At 41.0% G+C, this 18,455-nt stretch overlaps 1 protein-coding gene across 1 annotated transcript in view; it reads left to right on the top strand.

The window, feature by feature from the left end:
* The window catches only part of fat3b (FAT atypical cadherin 3b), a 60,467-nt gene that overhangs the window by 32,749 nt on the left and 9,263 nt on the right, over window positions 1–18,455 (top strand). Inside the window, exons 26-49 of the mRNA XM_029447977.1 lie at window positions 22–129; window positions 262–445; window positions 780–1,000; window positions 1,702–2,154; window positions 2,570–2,704; window positions 2,808–3,201; window positions 4,083–4,279; window positions 6,200–6,353; window positions 6,460–6,693; window positions 6,998–7,176; window positions 8,909–9,122; window positions 9,239–9,453; window positions 9,740–9,877; window positions 10,067–10,210; window positions 10,291–10,488; window positions 11,326–11,603; window positions 12,131–12,693; window positions 12,905–13,036; window positions 13,159–13,316; window positions 13,430–13,952; window positions 14,252–14,405; window positions 15,666–15,822; window positions 16,813–17,229; window positions 18,131–18,386. Of these exons, the coding sequence (XP_029303837.1) occupies window positions 22–129; window positions 262–445; window positions 780–1,000; window positions 1,702–2,154; window positions 2,570–2,704; window positions 2,808–3,201; window positions 4,083–4,279; window positions 6,200–6,353; window positions 6,460–6,693; window positions 6,998–7,176; window positions 8,909–9,122; window positions 9,239–9,453; window positions 9,740–9,877; window positions 10,067–10,210; window positions 10,291–10,488; window positions 11,326–11,603; window positions 12,131–12,693; window positions 12,905–13,036; window positions 13,159–13,316; window positions 13,430–13,952; window positions 14,252–14,405; window positions 15,666–15,822; window positions 16,813–17,229; window positions 18,131–18,386 (5,806 nt within the window). The remainder of the gene's footprint in view (window positions 1–21; window positions 130–261; window positions 446–779; window positions 1,001–1,701; window positions 2,155–2,569; window positions 2,705–2,807; window positions 3,202–4,082; window positions 4,280–6,199; window positions 6,354–6,459; window positions 6,694–6,997; window positions 7,177–8,908; window positions 9,123–9,238; window positions 9,454–9,739; window positions 9,878–10,066; window positions 10,211–10,290; window positions 10,489–11,325; window positions 11,604–12,130; window positions 12,694–12,904; window positions 13,037–13,158; window positions 13,317–13,429; window positions 13,953–14,251; window positions 14,406–15,665; window positions 15,823–16,812; window positions 17,230–18,130; window positions 18,387–18,455) is intronic.

The following is an 18,455-nucleotide window of genomic DNA, read 5'->3' as shown; positions in this document are numbered from 1 at the left end:
AATGATGTTGGTGATCCTCAGGTGATTGTACGTGTCCTGGGAGCCAACCTGTACAGCCCAGTGTTCAGCCAGAGGTTCTACCTGGCTGAAATCCAAGAAAATGACCCTCCAGGGTCAAAGGTCATTCAAGTAAGTTTGAACTTCTCACTACTCACTTAGTAATGTTTCCATCAGGGCTTTAAAAAGGAAACGTCCTACGTGGATGATGTTGTAGAACCTTGCAATGACCAATCTGACATTATTTTCTGTATGGTCCTCCAGGTTCGTGCAACAGATGAGGACTCTGGGCTGTTTGGCCAGATCACCTACTCCTTCATCAATGACCTGGGGAAAACTCAGTTCTCTATCGATGCAGATGGAGTCATATCCACCGTTCGTAAATTAGACCGAGAAAATCCTCTAAACAAGGACATGGTGCTGACCATTATGGCCCTGGATGGTGGAGGTATTATTTATTAAATAAGTCAAATATATGACTCCAAAAATACACAAAGTTCTTACCTAAACCTACGTCTGACGGGCCAAGCATGTAGCGAACATTAATGCATGAGTTCTTGCACTGTAAGTGTCGCCTGTAAATTGATAGCTTTTGTATAATAAGATCCCACACTGAGAATTTATGAATATATAGGCATATTCACATTACAGATGCATTACATTTTATCATCCAGAATGACTTTAGGGACTAAAACAGTGTAGTAAGGCAAATTATGTCTGTATTAAAATGATGTACATTTGATGAAACCATACATAGACATTATGTTCTGCTATTTTTCCAGGCCGTGCATCGTTTTGCACAGTTCGAGTGGTTCTTGCTGATGAGAATGACAACGCCCCTCGGTTCAGAGCTGTGGAGTACCGTATGAGCATTAAGGCAAATGTTGCCAAAGGTTCTCTGGTCACACAGATCCAAGCCACTGACTCTGATGCCGGGTCTAATGGGAGGGTCACATACTCCCTTTACAGCGAGGCACGACTTTCACTGGTTGATGTGCTGGAGGTCAGTATGTTTTGCTCTTTAACTTTAGAATTTGCTGCACTTTATAAAAACCTATTTGCACCACAAAGCTGTGGGCTTAGTATTAATAGAGCACATTCATATGGCACACAACTTCTCTGTTCCCTTAAGGAGTAGACCCAAAGTATAACCTTAACTAACAGGTTTAATGAGAGTAAACCATATTAAAACACATTTATACTGTAACCCCGATATTAAATTAAGAAATGTTCTCAACTGACACCAATCAGCTCCCTGTTTTATTGGATTAACAGCCAGCTGTTACTGTAATGTTTAATTTTTTACATCAAATTAAAATTATGTTACATTAAGATTGATGCCTTGGTTAATTTCGGCCACTCCAAAGGGAAACACAACTACGAGACATGATTGAATAAACAACTATGACAGTAACTGAAACATAAAGCTGTAGTATAAAAGGCCAATATAATATGGATGAATATAAAGACAGAAGTAATAACATATACGTATTACTAGATGCCAAGTGGAAGTGAAATAACATTGTTTACAATAGTTTGACTTGAGGAAATAAAAGAGCAATAAAGTAAAATCCTACGCTGTTCAAGCCAAAATAGTCAAAACACCGTCGAGTCCAGACTGAGAGTCAAAGATATAAGCTCCATTGCTAAGATCATCGTCTCTAAAGTTGATTCAATTGTCGTTGTGATTTGGCTGGATCCCAGGTGGAGGCAGACAGCGGTTGGATGATGACCAAAAGCACTGTGGACCACCTCCAGGGGACTGTGCTGTCCTTCTTTGTTAAAGCCACAGACTGCGGTTCTCCGGCCAAACACTCGCTGGTGTCGGCCTTCATCCACGTCGTCCCACCAGATGCATTTGTTCCCTCCTTCAGCCAGCCCCAGTACTCCTTCACCATCCCAGAGGATACAGCAGTAGGAACAGCCCTGGGGTCTGTGTACATGGCCCCTGGACAGATGGGGTCCTTCTCTGTAGTCGGAGGAGAGACGCTCGACAGCAACCAGGGAGGGACCTTCCTGGTGGAGAGGGAAACGGGTCTGATCCGTCTGATCAAGCCGCTCGACTATGAACTCATCAGCATCTTCCGCTTTAAGGTTGCGGCAACAACAAGAAGAGACCTGATCGAGTCTGTCTCCACTGTAGACCTGGAGGTTAAGGTTGGTGATACAGTTAAACATTGAGCCTGTTAGTCTTTTGTTTACTATTATTTCATTTAAATTGAATTCAATATTTATTTAAGCCTTTGAGTGCAGTACAATCGAATTTAACAAGCTACAAAAGTGTACCCAAGTGCTTAAAACAGATGAAAAAGTGGTTGTGGTAGTAACCAATAAGAATATATGATCAGGGATGTTTTAACACTGTTAAAAGCAACGCGCTGTTTCCAAAACATAACAGCAAGAGCAAGTACAATGTCAAAGACATGTGCAAATACTTACACTTTCAACAAATATATTGGTTTCTGTAAATCAAAGCTGTTGTTGTAGATGATTGAAAACGGGATGTACAATTTGTAAATTAAACAAAAACAATGCGACAAGGAAATTGAATGCAAGATTGGTCATTTTGCAGGTCCTAGACGTGAATGACAACAAGCCAGTGTTTGAGACTAACGCCTATGTAGCCACAGTGATGGAGGGGATGCCAGTAGGGACACGAGTGGTCCAAGTGCGCGCACTTGATCCAGACTGGGGCTCTAATGGACAGGTGTGTTACTGCTAAATTCAATTGACGCTGAATATTTTGTATTGTTTGATATTTTGTTTTAAATGCTCTGAAAGCTACTATATTAATTTTTTCTAAATTGCAGGTAACCTACGGCCTCGGATCTCTGCTCAACTACAACTTGGACTTGACAAAAGACGCTCGCTCCTTCAGCGGCCCCATCACCATGAGTTCTGTCTTTGCTATTGACAGCAAGACAGGCTGGATCACCACAGTGAGCCAGATGGACCATGAGGCCTGCTCCAGCTACAGCTTTGAAGTAGTGGCTTCTGATCTGGGGGAGTCACAGTCTCTCTCCTCCACCACAGTAGTAACCATCACCGTGTCAGACGTTAACGACAACCCGCCGCGGTTTGAGAGGGAGCTGTACCGGGGCGCAGTGAAGGAGAACGATCCCCTCGGTGAGGTGGTAGCTGTTCTAAAAACCAAAGATCGAGATGGCACAGATCAAAACCGTCTCGTCAACTTTTACATAACTGGTGAGGAAATAAGGTAGAAAACTAACATTATGCATTCTCTGCTGCAGTTATTGTACCTCATGCAGTGAGATCAGGTGGTGAATCAAAAATTCAAATTTTACTAATGGGCTTGCTATTATTAAAGGCCACACAATTTAAATAAATTTCAATACAAATGTCAAACATGTCTAACCTTTAATTTTCTTATAATTCCTTTTAATTCTAAAATGACATGGTATGCATTATACAACAAAACATTTCAATCAAGGTAGAGTAACCCTGTATATTTACATATTTCTTAATGGAGTGGAAAATGCTTAGTAACAAAGTAATAGTTTATATTATACATTTTTCAAGAGAGCCTCTGCTTTGAGTGATTCTTGCAAACTGTGGGGAGTTAGTATATTAGCTGGAATTCCATAATAAGAAGTCGTTTTCACACACTCGCACATGACTTTGTGTGGTCACTCCTTTTTATGGGAGTAATAAAAAACCATATGAGGACTCGCCAGCAAAACTTTCACCTTGACACTGAGCTTGATGTTGTGTATTCACATAAAACTGTCTGATAATAACTAAGGATGATGTATTTTGGCATTTGTAGTGTTATAATAAAAGGTCACATTTTAAAACTTTGAAAGGCCATTACTGCTTCACCAACAGCCTGGTTTAAGTTATGATGATAGATGTGTATTGATGCCAAAGAGATTGTGTGTTTGTGTGTGTGTGTTTGTGTGTGTGTGTGTTTGTGTGTGTGTGGATGGGTGGGGAGCTGATGCTTATTCATCTTGTGAATGAATGAGACTTTCATTGTATTGTATGTAACTTTGATACAATGCATCTTCCCCTCTTTCTTTGCAGTGAGGTTTCAGCATTTTAATCTTCATCTGTTTAATCTTCAGGGGGAAACCCACGGGGCGTGTTTGGCCTGGCTCTTGTGCAGGGAGAGTGGAAGGTTTACGTGAGTGGTCTGCTGGATCGTGAGCAGCAGGACTGGTATCTGCTCAACATCACAGCCAGCGATGGCCTATATGTTGCTCGCACTGCAGTGGAAGTTACCGTTATGGATGCCAACGACAACAGTCCCATCTGCAACCAGGTCAGTGATACAGACAAATCGGAGATGGATAAAATAGAAATATGCAAAGCGCACAAACTGTCCCAGACTGTGGAATGTAGGACGAAGATCAATACATTTTTGCTTTTTTAGGATTCATGGTCAACTTATTGCCTTCATATGCTGTTTATGTCCAGGCTAACCACATTCCAATGTTGTCTAAAAATAGAAAGAAAACATCTTTTGTGAATAAATCATAGAAATATTAGTGAAAAGGCAACTCTTAAATAGTTCAAAAGTAATCATTTATCAATGAGGGACAAATATCTTTAAACTAAATACAATTATTCGTGTGTTTTATCATGTAATGGGGGCAACATAAAGTAACTGCACTCCCTCATTTGAAATACTGTTAAATAATGTCTTGCATAATGTATGTAAGACTGAGAAAAAAGGCAAAGTCTGCAGAACAGAATTTGTTAAAATATTGATTCTACAGTGTACAAAAGAACCAACTCAATATAAATGAATTCAATACAAATATTTATAGTGTTTGTACTATATCTCTGGGAATATACCTTGACTTTCAATTCAAGCGTCTTTGAGTACCTTTAAAAGCACTCTATAAATAAAATGTATTATTATTGTTATTGTTAATGATCTTTAAGTTACACAAATGACACAAACAAATGAGTGAAAAAACAATGAACTTTAGCTCATTACGCTAATTCATGCCTTCCATGCAACTTTAGGACTAAAATGAAAAAAGATCTAAATCTAAGAGAGTAAAATCACTGAGAAAAGGGACCACAATTGGGCAGTGCAGTCTTCTGGGGATATCCTCGTTTCAATTCTTCAATTTCACATAATTAGTTGAGCCAAGTTTTATTTTTACTCTAAAGTTACTTATTCTCTTTGAAATCAATCCTCACTGTATCCCTGTTCTCCTCTTATATTCTTTCTGTTCTTAGACAAGTCCGGCTGGTGTAACTACACATCGGTTATTACTCTGGCATTACATGGTGGCAACATTAAATGTATCAAAAGACATAAGAATCGCCCACTACTTTGTAACTGCACTGTCAGAGCATTGTTCTAGTTTTATTTATTTATTATTAAGTGCTAGTAGTATTAGTAGTAGTTGTATTAGTATTAGCAGATTAGTGGTAGTAGTTCCTGTTGCAGTAAGAGAAGCAATAGCAATTATTATTTAAGTAGTGGCAGCAGTCGGTTGTAAAAGTGGTATTAGCAGTAATTGCAGTAATTGTACTACTACTGCCACTCATGGTTGATGCAATACATGTATTATTACTGATAATTATAGTGGCAATAGGAGTAGCAGCAGTAGTTGAAAGTGTAGTAGAAGTATTTGTAGTAGCTATAGTAGTACCAATAGTACTAGTACTATATCAAGTATGCTAGTTTTAAGCAGTATCAGCAGTTGCAGTGGTAGTTGTTTGATGAACATTATATGAATATTCTTAGAGATGCAACTCACGCTTATTGATTATTTTTTAATATGCCAGTTTTTGTTTTTTTTTGCTTGGATGATTATCAATCATCAAATTGCATTTTAGTTAAACAAATTCAGCTCTAAATATGATTACATTATTTACAGGGTAACTGAAGCACAGAGCAAAAGCAGCACGCTGGGATATACTGCAGTATTTTAACCATAGTGCTGGTCTGTGTTTGGGGAAATAGTAAAGTCACAAAGTTCATTTCTATCGGCAGTCACTGGCCGGAGTGAAGTCAGGGTCAGAAAAGGACACTTAACTCTGTTGTGCTCATTCTATCAGCAGGGATAATGGATGCAACGCGCAATAGTTTAATGTGTTTTTTGATGTGTTGGACAGATTATATATTTTTTCTTCAGACAGTATGGTTTCACTTTGTGCGTGTGTGTGCGTGTGCGTGTGTGTGTGTGTGTGTGTGTGTGTGTGTGTGTGTGTGTTGTGCTAGGCGGTGTATAGCGCCTCTTTTCCTGAGAACATTCCCACTAACAAGGGCATTCTGACAGTGAGTGCAACAGATGCTGACTCAGGCTCCAGTGCTGAGATCCAATATTCATTGTTTGGCATCGGGGTCGAAGATTTCTACATGGATGCAAACACTGGTACTGTTTTTCTTTGAGGTTTTAGTACGATCAAAACAATATATTAAAATATACAACAGATTTATCCTTTCTACATCTTTCCACATCTCTCTGTTTGTGTCCTCAGGTGAGCTTCGTACGGCCACGGTCATGGACCGAGAAATGACGGCCACCTACAAACTCATTGCCCAGGCGACTGATGGAGGAGGGCTGTTCTGTCGCTCTGACATTTCTCTCAAAGTGTTGGACGTGAATGACAATGCCCCCTCTTTCTCCTCTACTCATTACCTGGCTAGTGTGTATGAGAATGCCGCCCCCAAGGCTTTGCTTACCCGACTGCAAGCCAGTGACCCTGATGAAGGTTAGCTAATAAGATGTTTAATGCTGGATGTGTAACATGTCAAGCAAGGATGATAATGAGCAAATCAAGTTTCCTACTTAAAATGTATGCAGTTTGAAGCCACTTTGTCACTAAGCATTCAATCTGCTGACTTGTCCATGAGAAACATATTCATTAGTTGTACCAAAGAGGTCAGCGGCTGTTTGAGGAAAAGATACACATTATCACACACAATTTGTAAAATTAAAAAAGATTAGGAAGAAGAACATTTTGACATGAATATTAAGACTTGGCTGTGTATGAATTTGTCTCCTATTCTCTCCAGGATTCAACCGTACAGTAGTCTATTCTCTGGTGGATTCAATCAACGGATTATTTTCCATTGACCCCGTATCAGGGATGGTAATTCTAGAGAAATCTCTGGACAGAGAGAGCCGAGACTCCTATCGTGTCCGTGTCCAGGCCACTGACCAAGATGGGCAACAGGGGGCACTGTCCTCAAAGGTTGGTGATTCCAGTGACACACATTCAATCTCAGGCGGGTTATTGTCATGCTATGCAATATCCACTGAAACTAACTACAGGGAGTTTTCCAAAAGGTTTTCTCAACCCCCAAAATGCAGCACTTATTCTGAGATAATGTCAAGCTGGAAAAAACTTGTGAACATTATTGAAATTCACAACATTTACACTTTAGGTGATATAATTATGGTAATTAATTCAGATACAGAGTAAATGTGGCATTTTACCACAATAATGCACTTAGAATTTAAACACACATTAAGAATTAGTCAGCTATCCATCTGCAATCTGTATGTCCGTCCATACACATGCATTCGAAAAGCCAATGAATAAAAACATGTTGACTGAAGAGATCAGATAAGAACCTGGTGGATTTAATCAAGATAAATCATCACATTGTGCAGTGCCTGGGATGCAAAAGACGGGGAAGGGGACAGATACAGACACAAAGGCAGAGCAGAAAAGAAGAAAAAGAGGTCCCTTTGAGACTGCCAGAACAAGCCGTAACGTTAAATAAACCCAGGCCAAGTGTGGCTGTTTCGAACCAACATTGTAGCAGCAGGTACCTTTTACCATTGCTAATAAAAGGAGCAGTAGTTGTAGGTGTAATAACAGCAATAGCAGTGGTAGTAATAACAGTGATTCCAGGTGTTGTAGCAGTATTTATAGGCACAGCAGTAAAGGTAGCAATACTGTGCTATCCCTCTTGCAGTAAGTGGAACTGGGATCAAGTGTGTCTCCTCTATGACTCCATATGATGCTTGTGTATGCCAAGAAAAACTAGTGGGACAAATGTGACAAAGGTGCAATAAAGAGACCGATGAAGGTTAGTGGGAAAGCATCTGTTCCTGTGCACTTTCCCATCTACACATTCTTTATACCAGCCAATTCATATTTCTAACCTTGAAAACAGTTAACCATCTAAACTAATACCAAGATGTACCTAAAAGTCATTTAATGCCTAATTGAAAAAAAGATGTTGGAGGTGTGACTGTTTTTGCACATGCATGTTTTGGTGAAATATAATCTGACAGGTTAGATTGAATTATATGACATGTCTCTAATAATAGTAACAACCACAACACACACAAAACAGAAATTGAAAGACACATACAAAAACAGAAATGACACAAAAATGAAAAAGAAAACAACATAAACAGCCTCATATCTACAAACGTATCCAATATATCAACATGGTGAAAAATACATATATTTAAAACATTCTTATATTCAAATTAAAGCAATATTATGTAGTCATTTTGAAAACTACCTCTTAGGATAATTATTAGAAACTAATGATACAATTCTTTCCAACCCTCAGCTACAATAAACTCCTCAAGTCTTTCTAGATTTCTGTTTGCAATATATCCTTCCAAAATAAAAGGTTTAATACACTCCATAATGAGGTAATAATGAGGCTAAGTGTTTGTTTCTGTAGCATCCCAGCTTTGTTTTAAAGGACATGTTTTAAGCACCATTAAAAGGGCAGGAACAAAATGACTATAAAAGGTGAACCGTCGATTTAACATTTATCTAGCGGCCAAAAAATAAATTCTCTTTGGGACTTCGGTGGACACAGAGTTATTGATTTATTCCTTAGCCCCCTATCTTGTAAAGCTTTTAGTATCTTTGCTCCATTATTGTCCATGTCTGTGATGCTAAAACTGAACTCTGAGGGCTGGGAGCAAATAAAATAAGTCGGTCTTTTCCTCAGGTTGATTTGACCATCTTGGTGCTGGATGTGAATGACAATGCTCCAGTCTTCCAGAGGAGGGACTACACTGTTACTGTCCCTGAGGATGTAGCTGTGGGAACCGAGGTGCTGCGAGTGTTGGCGACGAGCGTTGACATCGGACCGAATGCTGATATCACCTACAGCATCCGGTCAGGCAACGAGTTAAGAAGGTTCACCATAGACAGAAACCTGGGTGAGCAGAGGTCTTTACATGTGCTTGTTACTTTCACGCCTGGATGCAAAACTAAAACTTCAGCAGAAAAACCTTAAATTGAATCCTATATATGTCGCACTATGTGTGTGTTTTAGGCTCCATTTCTGTGGCTGATGATTTGGACTTTGAAGTGTGTAAGGACTACTACCTCACTGTTGAAGCCTGGGACAGCGGGAACCCTCCTCTCAGCACAGCTACAATGGTAACCATCGAACTCATGGATGTCAACGACAACGCTCCAGCCTTCAGTCAGGACATCTACAATGTTCTCGTCAGCGAGGATGCGTCTGTTGGGCGGACAATTACAAAGGTAACATTTCATTTGTTCTCCACCTTTATATTGATTCTATTTATTACCGCACATGTATGGAACTGTATATATTGTGTTGTTTTATGTATTTGTAGTTCTGTGATTTGTCTTACTGTCCAAGGACAACATATGCTACTAGCTAACTCTGCTCCAATTACTTTTCATTTTGTGCTGTCCCTGAAAAAAATACACAATGAATAAAATATTAGATATTGGATTTAAACGTGTCTGTTTTTGTTCAGTACCTTTGTGTTTCACTCCATGTGTGTGTGTGTGTGTTTTGTAGGTATTGGCAGAAGACTTGGACAGCCAGGTGAATGGGCGAATCACCTACTCCATCCTGAAAGGTGACCGTACTAATCACTTCTGGATTGACCCTGTAACAGGACTGCTCAAAGTCAATAAGCGGCTCGACAGAGAACTAGTAAGGATGCATCTTTAAGTTCAATCTCTCATATACAATCAATAGTAATTTTATGGTTCATGAGCACAGAAAATACCCAGTCCTCTCAAGGTGAAAGTCCAATGAAATAGTATATTATGCAAGCTTAACAGTGCTTGTCATATTGCCTGATACATAAAGATGACTCTCATCCCCTCCTGCTCCTTCTAGGTATCCAGGTACTCTTTGTCGGTGCAGGCGTTCGACAGTGGCTCTCCTGCCATGTCCTCCACTGTCACCCTTAACATCGACGTATCTGACGTTAACGACAACCCTCCTGTCTTCACTCCTCTCAACTCCACAGCAGTCATACAGGTAACAGGTCTGTGTGTGTGTTTACTTCTAAATCATGAGTTTTTTGTACTACCTGTTCTCCTCTCTCTTCATACTTCTAGCTAAACCAAGCTGCAGGCACTACACTGCTGAAGCTGTCAATGAGCGATAAAGACTCCTCCAGAAATGGCCCTCCCTTTGAGTTTCGCGTTGTGTCAGGAAATGAGGGAAATTTCTTCTCCCTGGACCAAACGGGTACTCTGAGGTCCAACCGTGTGTTTGGCCCTGAAGCCCCCAGAGAGTTCACTCTTGAAATCCAGGTTAGCAATGGGTGTTTCTATGTAACCACTATTTATGTATGGGTGGTGATGGTCTAGTGGTACGGCTTCCAAATGGTTGTGAGTACGATACCAGGGCTGCCACCATTGTGCCCCTGAGCTAGGTACTTAACCCTGAGTTGCCCCAGGCGGACTGTCCCTATAGTTAGTTCACTGTTTATCCAGGGCGTCTGCTAAATGACCTGTAATGTGATGTAATGTAATATGTAGGAAAAGTTGTCTGATAAATATACTGTGTTAGCATGGTTACACACAGTCAGCAAAAGGAGATTTATATAAGGCTTTTAAATAAACTAATTGATATTATGGAGCAGCTTTTAAGACGGATCACATGGTGACATTGAAGGAGGGGTCTGGCCTTGATTACTTAAATATTTCTTTTTTCTTTCAGTTCCAGCTACATGGCTATCCACATTTGTTTGATTATAAGTGTTTGGTTGTACAGGTCATCAAATTACCTTCTTATGACCATCTTTATGCTATTACCATCGTTCCACATCTTCCCCAGTAAGACATTTTACCCAAATGCAACCAGCAGTAAGCAGTTTAAAGCAGTCCTTAATATTTCAGCTTTACTTTCCCTCTGTTTCTTTTGATCTGAATTATTGAGTTTCTTACTGTAACCAGTGTACCAGTATCACTAACAGCTTGAGTTGCTTTGAAGATTCAGATTCAGATTATTAATATATCTAAATTATACTATTAATAAATTCATAAAACACTTACAAAAACGTATATGATTTTGAATTTAGCTGTTGCCCTTAATTCATACTTTACCTTTTATCCACCACTGATTGTAACTTTGTTTCGGTCTCTTAGGCAAGTGACTCTGGTAAACCAAGTCTTACCTCTTCCACCTGGATATTTATGAGAGTCATCGGGAACAGTCAGTACAAACCCGCCGTCTCCCCACTGGAAATCTTCATCGTCATGGTAACTGATATGTTCCAGGGCGGCCCGATTGGTCAAATCTATGCGACGGACCGTGACCCCAATGACATGCTGTCATTTACCCAGAAGTTTCAGCCTAAGAGCATGTTTACAATAAACAGACAGGATGGCAGCGTTTTGGCCCTGCCGGGCCTGGAACCTGGCAGGTACACACCACACCACACGAACACACAACTCTCTAGCACACGCACGCACACACACACACTGGTTGATATATTGTGATCACGAAGAAAGCCTCCCGCTATGCAACACCATCAATTAGCAATCAGATGACACAGGCACACAGGTTTCCTCATGGTTTTGTGGTTCTGTGCTGCAAAAAAAGATATTTAAAAAGAACTCCATCTCGCACAAAATAGACTCATAGCCTCAAGACTAGCAAGACTGACAGTAATGAGAGGGACTACATAATGGGAATAATACCTCCTGGCATGTTTTGTTTGGGATTGGAACTGGTATGTTTGATAATCTGCTCGTTGATTGATATTTTGATTGCTTTGAATTGAATAATGTAATTATGTTTGTATATCTGTTGTTATGTCAGTGTTTGTTTTACTTTTAAGTGGACCCCAGGAAGATTACCAACCACTGTTGTGGAAATTAATAGGAATAAATAATTATTGATTTGCAAAAACCATGTCAAAACACAACACATTTCCTTGTCCTCTCTCAGATACCAGATGAATGCCACAGTGAGTGATGGACGTTTCGCTGTGATAGCTGACGTGTCAGTCCAAGTGGAACAGGTGACAGATGTGCTGCAGCGTAGCGCCCTGACCTTACGTTTCAGCTCCCTGTCCCCGGAGGACTTGCTTGGTCGCTACCTAAACCAGATCAAACTAATGTTGCGGGAACTAGCCGGTTGGAAATGGTCACCAGGACAACAGGATCCCCTCCACATACTCAGTATACAGCCAGTGATGGGGACGTCTAACGTGGATTTGCTTCTGGCCATGGAGATGCCAGAGACTTCAGGCAGCGGACGGATGGGTGGCATCTACTCCCAGCAAGAGTTGGCTGCGAAGCTGGAGGAAGCAGCAGCGCGGGGCCAGGTTCGAGGTGTCCTGGCTGGGGCGGTGGTGGTGAGCTCCGCTTGCTCTGGGGACCTGGTGTGTGGGGACAGGGTGTGTGAACAGACACTAGAGATGGACGGTGACTCGCCTGTCACCTACAGCACAGAGAGGGTCAGCTTGGTGTCACCAAGGTTCAGCAGCAAAGAGACTTGCACCTGCCCTGGTGAGCACTGCACTCATGCGAGCACTTGCACAAATGCACACACACACACACACACACACACACACACACACACACACACACACACACACACACACACACACACACACACACACACACACACACACATTAAAGTGTTTCTTTCATCAGATGACAGGATGTTCTGAACTTCCTGAATATTTTCAAATATTTTTTCTGTATCTTCCCCAAACAGGAGGGACATGCTCCAGTCCCGTGGAGCTTTGTGAAGGTCAGTCCTGTCCAGCAGACATGCAGTGTGTTCGTTCTGGTCCTACAGCGCCATCTGTCTGCCAGTGTCAGCCTGAGAGACTAGACGAGTGTGCAGGTATGATTTGATCCTTTTATGCTTTAATGCCGACAAGTAGATCGCCAGGTTGCAAGGATTTAATTATGTGAGTTAAAGCCTCTAATTGTAATCCTGTATCTCTATGCTTTGTGAATGTGCAGGCCAAACCTCTCTTAGTTTCTCTGGGAACAGTTACATTAAGTACAGAGTGACAGAGAGTGGACAGAGTGGAGAGATGAGGCTTGGCCTGAGGATCCGAACACTTCAGAGAAGAGGAGTCATTATGTTCACACGTGTTAACCCCTGCACCATGCTCAAGGTGAACACATTAACATCCTACATTTGTTTCCCAATGCCAGATCTGCTCAGCAATGTGCTGATGTTTAGTGGTTGCATATTGTTGTAAAGATACAGTTCCCTTTCCTTCAACAGATTGAAGAGGGCCGACTCTGGTTCCAGTTGGACTGTGACAACACCCTTGGCATCATGGGTATCTCTGGCAGACCAATAAACGACGGCCTCTGGCACATCGTTGCCTTGGAGCTGACTAGGAACTACACCCTCCTGTCATTGGATGACAGCTATGTGGAGCGCCGGCGAGCAGCCCGAGCCCCTGTTCGCCTTTGGCCTCTGGCCCCAGATGCATCCTTTTTCTTTGGAGCCCAAGTGAGGCCACCGAACGAGAGGCCAAGCTCGGGACCAGGGAGAAACCAAGAAGGGCCAGGACTCTGGGACCGTGGAGTGAGGGCCCAGCCAAGAGCTCAGGATGGCTTCCAGGGATGCCTGGGCTCACTGATGCTGAACGGTAACGATCTGCCACTCCAGAATAAGAGGAGTCGTTATGCTGAGATAGCCGGGTTGAGCGAGGTCAAGTTGGGCTGCATGCTTTATCCAGATCCATGCGTCAGTCAGCCCTGCCTGAACGGAGCCATCTGCAGCAGCCTGACCTCTGGAGGTGCGTGTATATGACAGTGTGAATGTGTGTTAGTCATCTTGTTGTATAAATAAATGATAGAAATAACTGTTGCCATATAAAACAGAGTCACTCGGTCTTTATAGCTCAAGTGTCAATTTCAGCATTTTTCTTTTTTCGCCTCATTTAAATTTGATGGCATTTTTTGTGAAGTAGCAACCATCAACCTGTGTTGTATTTAAATATACTTGTTATTCGCAAATTAAATCACATGATATTATGGGGTAATATATATGATTACAAATACATTATTATTTGACACATTTTGAATCTCTCAACAGGCTTCATGTGCAGTTGCACTGGTGCTTTCACTGGGGGGCGCTGTGAAGTTGAATTGACATCCTGCATGCCAAACCCATGCCAGAACGATGGGGACTGTAAGCCTGCAGGCAGTGCATTCCTCTGTGGCTGTCCTAGAGGACTCGGGGGACTTATGTAAGATAAAATAGCCTGCAATCACACTCACACACTTTTAAGCCTAAATTACTGATTGCAAACGCAGTGTTGATGAATGAGTTGCCCTGTTTATACAGTATGTGCTCAATGACAGTAAGGTTAGTGTTGATTAAGACACATTAACATCATCTCCTCTTATATACATTCAAACATAAAATAATATATGTGTGACTCACACACACACACACACACACATGCACACTCATTAGCCTACATTAGACCCTGAGCACCAATTGTGTTGTTTTAGTTGTTATTGTGTGAAATAAACGAGTGTTTCTAATTTAATTCAGTATAATTTCGGTTGAAAAGCCTATAATAATTGCGTTCTTAATTACAGCAATAATAATAGCAGTAATTGCCTTTGAAATAACCTCTCTGCTCATGTGGTTGTTCAATGAAGCAGCCACCAGAGAGCAGTTTTCCCCCAATGGAGAAAAATGGTTCAGCATTTTTTTATGAGTTTAAAATGCTTTGATGACATTGAATTTATTAAATTGAGCTGAATAATAAGGACATTAAAAAAGAAGATTGTTTTCTTCAGGCAGCAGATTGGAAATGGGAAAGTTCCCTAAAAAAGTGACAATTTTCATTTTAAAAGCTGAATTCTGAATCGATCGATGATTCATTGTAAGTTAGGCTATACAGTGTTAATGAAGGGATATCACTGGCAAATATATCCAGGCCTTCTGTATATGCTTAACGAATCCCAACATTTTCATAATATAAATGTAAATGTATAAAGAAGCTTCCTGTAATACTCGTGAATGCTTTTTCTTCTTACGGTCTGATGTAGTGTTTAGAAAATGTCATCAAGAAAAAGTGATTGAGAAGAAAAATACATATTTTGTTATCTCGGTCACAGCAGGGCACCATGTGTGAAATGACAATAATGAGCACTTGTGTGTGTGGAGTGAAATTACGTCTGTGACAATTGTTTGTAATCTATGTCTTTATCTAAGTGTGTGTGTGTGTGTGCGCGTGCGCGTGTGTGTTTGCATTCAAGCACATTCCTTTAAATCAGAACCATATAAATAAGGATAATAGGGAATCCGTGAAGATAATCCCTTGATTTAGCCAAAGAGAGCCCCATTGAAAAGATGATCTTCAAAGTATTTATTTTCTTTCTCTCTTTTTAATTCACTGTCACGCTTTCATCATTAATTCTCCTCTTTCACTTTGATACAAGTCATCTTCCCCACTCCCATGCATAGAAATGTATTTGTCTTTCTGTCCCCGCAGATGTGATGAGGATGTCAATGAGTGTGACCAGGATGAGTGCGGAAATGGAGCAGAGTGTGTCAACATGTTCGGGTCGTTCTTCTGTAACTGTTCAGAGGGGTATGAGGGTCAGTTTTGCGATGATCAGACACCTGCTGATCCGGGGGATGACACACAGGTATGGATTCATGTCGGAGTAAATCTTACGGAATATACTGTAACACAAAAAGTACTAGCTTTTTGCACATTCAGCTTGCTTCTTATTGGAATTGGTATACTCAGTGAAGCAGCTGGCAACCTTAGTGTGCAGCAGACTTTGGTCACCAGCTCCGTGTCTTTGTTTCCGCAGTGGATGATTGAAAGTGTGGTACAGGGGAAATCACAGTTTCCATTTGACGGTTGTCATGCACTACATACCTTATATTGAGATGGTAAACCCAAGTCATGTAACACATTGTGAGAAGGTGCTTTCATTATTCCCTAGGAGAATGTAATTAGCAGAGAACTAACCAAAGTCGACAAAATCTATTAGGCTGCTTTCACAAGCAATTGATACATTAAGGACATTTAAAGGTGTTTACTGCTGGAAATAAAGCCTTTTTCTTTTACAAGAGCTTACTCATCATGTATCCTATTCAACACAATTCTGTGAAATTAATTCATTTCCTTCTTACTCCAAGACCAGAAATGTGATGCTTATAATCCTCAGCAGTACAACGTTTAATTGTATCCAACATTAACATGATACACAATCTTAATTCTACACCAACAACATTTTTGGTTTTTACAACTTTTGTAACATCCTTTTAGCGTGTTCATCGATAAGAATACTTGGGGGTGGAAGGCGAACTGCACTGTGCACTCTACCATCACACATGCATGTTAAACACAATGTGGCTGCCTGGATACTTTAATGATTGACACAAACGTCACAGACTGAAAGGGAGTAAACTTCTACCTTGACAACCTTTCTTATTAGAGATAACCAACATTTTTTAGAAAAGTTTCATCTTGCCAACAGGTTTCCTCACGCAAGTCGGAAATATGTGATTGTTATTTATCTGAAAGAAAGTGAATTCTAAATCCCCTAAATTGTAGTTGCTATGATTCAGTGATACATTACAGTTATTTCCATGTTTGTAATGATATTTCTCTCTGTGTTACCCAGGCGGAGCCCCTGTCTTATGTCGGACCAGGAGAGATAGTTGGCATTGGGGTCCTTGTCTTTGTCATTATTCTCCTCCTCATACTCTTCATCGCCTTCAGGAAGAAAATCAAATTTAGGAAAGACTCAGACCCAGGACCGGGGACTCAAGCTGTGATGGGTGTGTCAGCTATTTCCACAGAAACCAGCTACATGCTGCACAAGACTGGCATGGGTGCAGAAGGGATTGAGTTTAAAGCCGTGCGTGTGTTGGGATCACCGGGGACCACGAGCACCTACGGTGAGGTGGGAGGCGGCGCTGGGGGCCCTCCCCAGGTAATGGTGCGTCCCACTACTCACTCCCCTCTACCAGGAGGATTCAGCAGCCAGGGCATGAGGGGTGGAGATGGGGATAAGAATACATCCAGTGAGGGCAGTCAGGTATGCCAAAGCTTGCATGGGCGTGTATTAAAGGTTAGAATGTATTTCTGTGTCCCCTGTATCATAACATGAGCTTACAGGAGACGTTGCCATGGCATTTTTAGTTTTTTATAATGAATCAGAAACGATATTCCATATTTTTCAGTCTATATTGTAATAAAAATGATGTTGTGCTTCTGTAATTCAGTCGTATTGACAGATACACAGAAAAGTAGTACTTCTATTGCTCGCATTCTTACAAATGGCCAGATACTCATGTTTTGAAAAAGGATTACTGTCCTCAGGGTTGACTTGCAAAAAATGTGCTTCCATGGCAGGAAGTAAGAGTTTTGATGTAATAGAAAATATGGGAAAATTAAATTTTTGTTATAATGGAAAACGTAATGAAAAAGGCATTCGCACAAATCTGTGCAAAAATCTTTTTAATAAGCAATCTTTGGAGTGGTGATATAAAAGAAAAGGCCTCTGCTACAAGGACCCAACCTGGGCTGAAAGTTATGCATAAACTGCCACGTTCTTCTGCACATGAACCTGATGCCATAAGAGCCAATAAATAATAATAATAATAATAATAATAATAATAATAATAATAATAATCAATAAAAAGTTAAAGGATAAGGCCCGTCAATATTCCATATTTTTGTTACTTTCAACAAGTCCCATAAAAAGACCAATATCAGCATATATTAGTCTCTGACGTCGTGGCCCAGTCTGCTCTCAGACCTAAGCCCATTCATTCCAACTGAAGATTTGTTTGGGACTATTTTGAGCCATGTGCTAGCGATAATAACGGGAGCAGAACGATGTATGTAGGATTGACTTTTCATTGGATTTGTTGACAATATCAAATTTCCCTAGACTTATCCTTTTTTGTGCTTTGCTGTTTTATTTTTCTCTGCAGTTGAGCAGCTTCCTCTCAGACATATCTAATGTCCGAGGTGTGACCACTAGGAGGGGCATTGCAGTTTGCAGCGTGGCACCCAATCTCCCTTCTGCATCGGCCTGCCGCTCAGAGCACAGTCCAGCTCACAAAGTGTCCTGGGAGGGAGAGGAAACGAGGGAAGAAGGGCTGGAGCGAGTGAGAGTGGAGAGAGAGGAGGAATGGGGGCAGAGAGCTTTTGAGCTGGAGAGAACACAAAGAGATAACAGTCCTCAGGGTAAGACTGTGGCCATGTGCATGCACATACACACACAGTTTCTGACCTGTGATCAAAAAGGCACAGAGT

This window comes from Cottoperca gobio, chromosome 14 (genome assembly GCF_900634415.1).
Source record: "Cottoperca gobio chromosome 14, fCotGob3.1, whole genome shotgun sequence".
NCBI lineage: Eukaryota > Metazoa > Chordata > Actinopteri > Perciformes > Bovichtidae > Cottoperca > Cottoperca gobio.
Note: the sequence above shows the minus strand (reverse complement) of the source record. Positions and strands in the feature narration are given on the sequence as shown.